The following is a 6,410-nucleotide window of genomic DNA, read 5'->3' as shown; positions in this document are numbered from 1 at the left end:
CAGGGGAGGGGGGTGGGGGGACATTGGAGGTCGCAACGGCAGAAGTGGAGTCAACAACGGCAGTAGAAGCGTCTGCAGATGCGATACAGCAAAAACAGAGTCGTTAATGAATGCGTCATTGACGGTAGCAAAGCCGTTGGCAGTGACAAGACTTATCATAACGGAGTCAGCGGCGGTAGTGCCATTGTTCGGGAGGAAGGAAGCTGCGTGCTGTTTCCACCATGAAGGAGCAGGAGAACATGGACTACATTGAGGGATGTACGTATAATACCCATAATTTATTGATCCCAGGAGCACTCGCTCATATAAATAACTTTATCATCTTTTTCTTGGCTCTCAAACTCACCACTAACAGACTCACAAAGTAGAAGATAATTTCTAATAATTTAATACATTTTCATTCATATGGAGAGATGATTAAAGTACATGTGTTTAAGGCTTTATATAGGCAAAGTTTTATAATAAAATAATAATTCTTATAACAACTAAATACTAGTTGTAATATTTCATGAAACTAGTAGAAAATTGACTAGTCAAATTCCTTATTCAAATTTTTTTCAAATTCTTCAAGATTAGTCATCAAGTTGAAACTTCCAATTCATGATTCTTCTAATATGGAGGTGATGAATGCAACTTGTCTTATAGATGCTTCATAGTTCTTCCTTTATTTATTTCATCAAAACCAACTTGACTTCTAACTTCTAATTTTGACTAGTAAATAAAATTTGACCTGTGATTCTTGTAGCTTCTAATTTTATAATAGTTCTAATATGGTACAAGTTGATTTAAATTTTACTAACAAAGGAGCAGTTCTATTAGTGAATAGGGTCGGATAGTGGTTTGGATGCGGTTTTTTGGTTCTGGTCCAACCCTTGGTTCCAGGCCATGACCAAAAAAAAAAAAAGCAGGAAGCCATTCACGTTCACGTTTCCTGTTTCTCCTTCTTGGTTTGGATTCTCCTTTCTTAATTTCTTTTCCCTTTTTTTTCTCTCCTCATTGTTCATTGCACGTTGCTGATGGTTACCGGTTCAATAGGTTAGAATAGTGTGACAATAATAAGTGCTCGTTGCTCATGGTTCCCGGTGTAACCAGTTAGAATAATGTAACAATAATAAGCGCCATTTTTGCGTTTATTGCATCGCATACAACGTGACAAGGTAATGCTACTTTCTCACCCACCTTTTTCTGTTTTTCCTCTTTTAATTATCTTCTTTGATTTCAATTTTGATCCTCTTTCTTTTCCTTTTGTATTCGTTTTCATTACCAATGTTCTGAAAATCGGATCAAACTGGCCAGTTCAATCGGTTTAACCAGAAATTGCGTCTTGCAAAAAATCGATAAAAAACCGGTCGAACCAATAGTTAACCGGTGAACCGGCTGAACCAGTTCGTTTTTCGGAGGCCCGGTTCACTCCCCCCTCCCAAACGGTGCGTTTTGAATTTTGATTAAAAAAAAAAAGGAAAAACGGGCGACACTGCAACATAACGCGAACAACCCCCTCCCCTTTTACTCTCACAAACCTAAAACACTGTTCATCACCACCGCCTGGAACTCGTCGTCTCTGTCATCGTCGGGTAGAGGTGGCATCGCCGCCGGTTGTGACAGAGGGTGCCGTGCCTTCGTCGTCTCTCGAAGGTCCGTTCGACCCTCTTCTCCTCTACATCGCGCGAAGCTCTCGGAGCTCTTGGTGTCGCCATCGCAAACGGTTGCTCGTCGGCCCTGTTTTCTTCAGTCGCGAACGGTTGCTCGATCCTCTTCAAGCCCGTCCTCTTCTCCGTGAATCTCTACCCGGAGCCTCGCCGGGAATCTCTGTTCGGGGCCTCGCCGTGGCAAAGTGATCCTCTTCCGAGCTCACTCTGTCACCGCCGTTCCTGCCTCGCCGTGTCTCGGGTAACCCACTTCTTCTTCAGTTTCAATTTCTAGGATTCTGACTTCTGAGTTGAGTTTGTGTACTAGATTCTGAGTTGGGATTCTGTTTTGAGTTGGGTTGTTGCTTATATGATTCTGAATTTAGTTTGGATGCTGAATTTGGATTTTTCTGTTTTGAGTTGGGTTGTTCTGAATCTTGCTTCTATGCTTAGTTTTTCTGTTTTTGGATTTCTTAGTTTTTGATGCTGAGTTTTCTATTCTTGGATTCTGGGTTTTTGTTGTTGAATATTTTATTGGAAGGCTTTTGTTGAACACTTGATTGGAAGTATGGTATTGCTTTTGTTGTTTTCTATTACATAAACGCTTGTGTTAGGTTCATCAAGTATGCCATTGCTTTCCCTGTTTTGTTCCAAACTGAAGCCATGAAAGCTATACTGAAGAAGAACAAAATGGACCAAAGAAATGAGCCATTGCAAGGAGTTCAAGTTGCATTCCTTCAATCACGAGAGATAATTGATCTCACTCTTGCGTTAATTGTATGAATTCTGAGTTAATTGTATGGACATTGGATTCTAAATTAATTTTATGGATATTTCACTCTTGCAAATAATTAATTCGTTTTGGTTCAATTTGGTTTCAAAATAACTATCAATTTAGAAAAAGTAGTAATTGAAAAATTAATTTATTTTAGACAATTTGTCTATATACATAGAATTTTCCGTGAACTACTTTATTTGTATATTTATTTATTTTGAAACAAATGAGTATTAATTAAGAGTAAGAACATGTTTATGTATTATCTTTGTTTACCTGTTTCCTATAATTTTCTTTCTGCTGAATGTTGACTGATGTTTCAATTTGTATGTAATGGGAAAAAGACCAAAGTCATCACCTTGATTGTAAGGGTTTTGTCAGGTCTTTGAACCCCCCATGTATGCATGAATTCTAGTTTTTAGAAGTTGGTTTGTGGTGCCATTTCTTGTTTGCGCTTCTTTCTAGACTTGAGAGGGTTATTAGTTTAAAAATTATTAAATTTGTATATTTGAAATTATATATTAAATTTTAATAATTTATTTCTATATTTAATTAAATCGGTTCAACTACGGTTCGACTCCGGTTGAACCATTAAACCATTGAACCAATAGCTCGACCGTCTGATGACCGGTTCGGTTCTCGCAACCTTGTTCATTACTCTTCTTCTTCCTTTCTCAGATTCATCAAACACCTGAATTTGTCTCTATTGACCTTCCTAATTTCGATTCAAAATACTCACATTATTGTTTAGTGTTACTGTTGAGTGAATGCGATAATATGTTCTTTGGAATTTGATGGATTTTATGTTTTGCATACTGTTAGGATCATGGATTTGAAATATCCAGCTCGCAAGTTGTCTCGTTCCGTTCTCACTGTGAGTGCTCAATTTTCATGATTTATTACAAATTAGAGTAAAAAGACAAGGGGGGAAATGTGTATAATACATGTTTGGAACTGGCAATAATACAGTTACTGATTAAGTAAATGATGTAGCTAAAAAATGTCCCGGGGAACTTGTTAAGAAGATAATAATGGAAATTTTTGAGGTTTTTGACTTATTCAATGCACTGAAAGTATCAAAAACTTATCTTTCAATTAAACTTTTACTTTTATGGTGTTTTTAGTTTAGGAAGATCAATGGATCATGACTAGCCATATTTCATAGAAATCATGCAATATTCCAATCTAAATGCATCATACTGTTCCCTCTTTGACTTGTCCTATTATTTTTTAACTGGATTTTTTGTCCAGTTTATTGTTGAACATAATAGCGTTTGGCATAAGTTTAAGTGGTTACTTGGTCTAGGCACAGCAACTGAGCGCATGCTTTTCCATTCAAATTGAAAATGTTAAAAGTGTATTCATTGTGGGTTTTAAGGCTTTTACAGATGGGCAATGTTGGGCTTCAACTCCTTTGGTACTTCCTACACATACTTCTCAGCATTTGGCATTCCATCTTAGCAATCCGTTGTTTCATTGAAAGTTATTTCATCACTTGTGGAGTATTGGAGAAATACAAGTCTCTTAATATAGCAAAGCTTCGGTACCTTGCCATTGTCATAGAAAGTGAAGATGCTCACCAAACTTCAAAAGTTGTCAAGCTCTTGCAGTGGCTGGATTCTATTGGGGTAAAGAATGTTTGCCTCTATGACATGAATGGTATGAAGCTTGGAGAAGCATTAATGATAAACATTTTGTGATTCAGGCCATATATAAATATTTTCCTTGAATTCTGCATTTTAGGAGTGCTGAAGAAGTCTAAAGAAGCCATATTTGGAAAATTGAAGAATGCAAAACCAATAGAGGTACTATATGCATTTTTTGGTTAGGTAGTATGCTTTTTTCATAACATGTTAATGAACTTATGATATTTGCTTGCACAAAACAAGAAATATATCTTAGTTGCCCATAGTAATCATTATCGAGATTGAAGCAATGTGTTGGTGGGAAAGTATGGATTGGATAGATATTCAATGGAAATCACTGTCAATGAGTTCTGATCTAGCATTAACTCAGTGCAGGAAGTTAATGAAGCTATTACACTCCACGTTCCAGAGCACATGACTTTGGAATTTGTTTCTTACGCAGATGGAAAGGAGGCCATGGTAAAAGCAGCCAATTTTATTTTTGTAGAGAATTTGAAACGACAAAACTTTGGTGGAGAAATTGATGGTCAAGTGATATCAGAACCTCTCCTGAATGAGGCACTGAAAGTTGTTGGTTTGTTTGCTTTCTGAACCTACTAGTCATTTAAATAGTTAATTTTCTTGTTCAGGACATATTCACTTAATAATCATCTGGTTTCACTGTCAGGTTGCAAGGGTCCTGAACCTGACCTTTTACTTGTTTATGGGCCAGTGAGAAGCCACCTTGGTTTTCCTGCATGGAGGATTCGGTATACTGAGATTGTGTAAGTTCTTTAGACCATCATTGTTATCCATTTTATCAGAAAAAAAGCATTCTCTCTTTTGCTTTCCCTCTGTATTGCTGTTGCAGAGCTACTTCTCTTCTCAATTCCATTGCTGGATCATTAACCCATAAATTTAATCTCCTTCCATTTGTATGTGTTTTGTAAATAGTAAAAGTTTCAATTTTTTTTGTGTATATATATATATATATTTGAATAGATTCTGACAGATGTTTATTATAGACATATGGGATCATTGAACTTCATGAGATATGGCTCCTTAATAAAAGCCATTTACAACTTCACAAAAGTGCACCAGAATTATGGTAAGTATTTTACAATGATTTTTTTTATAATTGGATTATGTTTGTATTGTTGTATTAGTTGCTTGAACGGAAGTATATAGTAAATCATATTGATAGACTACTCTCAACAATTATAATATATGGCTCTGTCTTCGGATGCTAGGCAGAGTCAGTATGTATTGAAATCAATATTCTGTAGGTAACTCAAACGTATTATCTTTTGGTTTGTGCTAACAGGTACGTAGTGAAGGAATTTGAGGATAACTGACTTGGCATTTGCAAGCCACATAGGAGTGAATAATAGAAAAATACTTAACTACATATATTTGAGCGGCAGACCTTTCGGTAGATGAGAAATATAATTGCAAATCATAATATAGTTCTAATGTAAGTTTTTTTGGGGGAAGGAAAAAAGAAAGAAAAAAGTTATATATATTACTCTCTTTATTCATATATAGTTTTTGTCTTATAACTTCCGTGTATTTTTATTCAAAGTGCACCATAAGAGACTGAGAAAGAGGATGCAGTTGTTGATATACAAACAAAGATGGTCGTATATTTCCAATTTCCACCCTTTCGTTTTCCTCCCCAGGTAGAAAAGTAACGTGTAGTTGTCATTACAAAGCAATGTTGTGTACTAATAACAGGACACATTGTATCGTGGAAGGGAAAAGAAAAGAACAGGGTACCTGATAATTACATTTTAACTCCCTTTCACTTTAAAATCTCATTAGTTAAGCATAAGATAATAGAGGTTAAATAAATAACAAAGACTTATAAGATTTTTTTTAGTTTTAGTTTTATTTAAGAAATGCTTCCAAATGTAAACATGAAACATGATTGATTGTTTTTTCTTTTCTTTTACTTTTTTCCTTGTCTTTTTTTTGTTGGTGAAAGTTGTATATTTGAATTGAAGTGGTTAATGAGTATGCAATTTTGCCTATACCTTTTTCTTTTCTTATTTGTGAAGAGATATATTGCCGTATGGTGCCAACAGCAACAAGGTGAATGAATGAATAATAATAATTATGATTGCTTGTTCATTCTATGACCACAATTCCATTTACTACTCTTCTCTTGGACTTGCTAGTTACCGTACATTATATACAGCATTTTCACCATATGCATAAAGCAAGTTTGATGATCATATTCTCTGCATTTCACTACTATACTATTTCAGCTGCATTCCTTTGTTGTCACTTGTAAGCGATTCAATTCTCTTTACTAACTTATTGGTTTATTGGATTTTTCTCCCGGATTAATGGTCCCCTCCAACCTTGAGAAAATTAATTCTG

At 35.6% G+C, this 6,410-nt stretch overlaps 1 protein-coding gene across 6 annotated transcripts; it reads left to right on the top strand.

Annotated features, from left to right (window-relative positions):
• Positions 1,469-5,840, top strand: LOC107643201 (dehydrodolichyl diphosphate synthase complex subunit NUS1). 6 transcript variants are annotated; one of them, XR_001620787.2, is made up of 9 exons: positions 1,481-1,890; positions 3,226-3,277; positions 3,792-4,062; positions 4,147-4,208; positions 4,425-4,623; positions 4,717-4,813; positions 5,054-5,136; positions 5,353-5,427; positions 5,496-5,840. XR_001620787.2 is itself a non-coding variant. In XM_016346781.2 (8 exons), exons 2-8 carry the CDS (start codon positions 3,230-3,232, stop codon positions 5,358-5,360), a joined length of 768 nt encoding a protein of 255 aa, XP_016202267.1. In that variant the 5' UTR covers positions 1,481-1,890; positions 3,226-3,229; the 3' UTR covers positions 5,361-5,840. The 6 variants fall into 6 exon arrangements, 5 of the variants coding, with proteins under 5 accessions (XP_016202271.1, XP_016202267.1, XP_016202269.1 ...); XM_016346781.2 differs by having other exon boundaries at positions 5,353-5,840; XM_016346783.2 differs by having other exon boundaries at positions 3,782-4,062; positions 5,353-5,840.

The sequence above is a fragment of the Arachis ipaensis genome, chromosome B05, assembly GCF_000816755.2.
Source record: "Arachis ipaensis cultivar K30076 chromosome B05, Araip1.1, whole genome shotgun sequence".
Lineage (NCBI taxonomy): Eukaryota > Viridiplantae > Streptophyta > Magnoliopsida > Fabales > Fabaceae > Arachis > Arachis ipaensis.
This window is presented reverse-complemented; position numbering and strand designations above follow the sequence as displayed.

Bases quoted from the DNA above. Each gene is read 5' to 3' on its own strand.
- LOC107643201 (XM_016346781.2), top strand. From the start codon at position 3,230: ATGGATTTGAAATATCCAGCTCGCAAGTTGTCTCGTTCCGTTCTCACT. The intron at 4,624-4,716 runs GTTTGTTTGCTT...TTTCACTGTCAG, and splicing joins TGAGGCACTGAAAGTTGTTG to GTTGCAAGGGTCCTGAACCT. The intron at 4,814-5,053 runs GTAAGTTCTTTA...TGTTTATTATAG, and splicing joins ATTCGGTATACTGAGATTGT to ACATATGGGATCATTGAACT.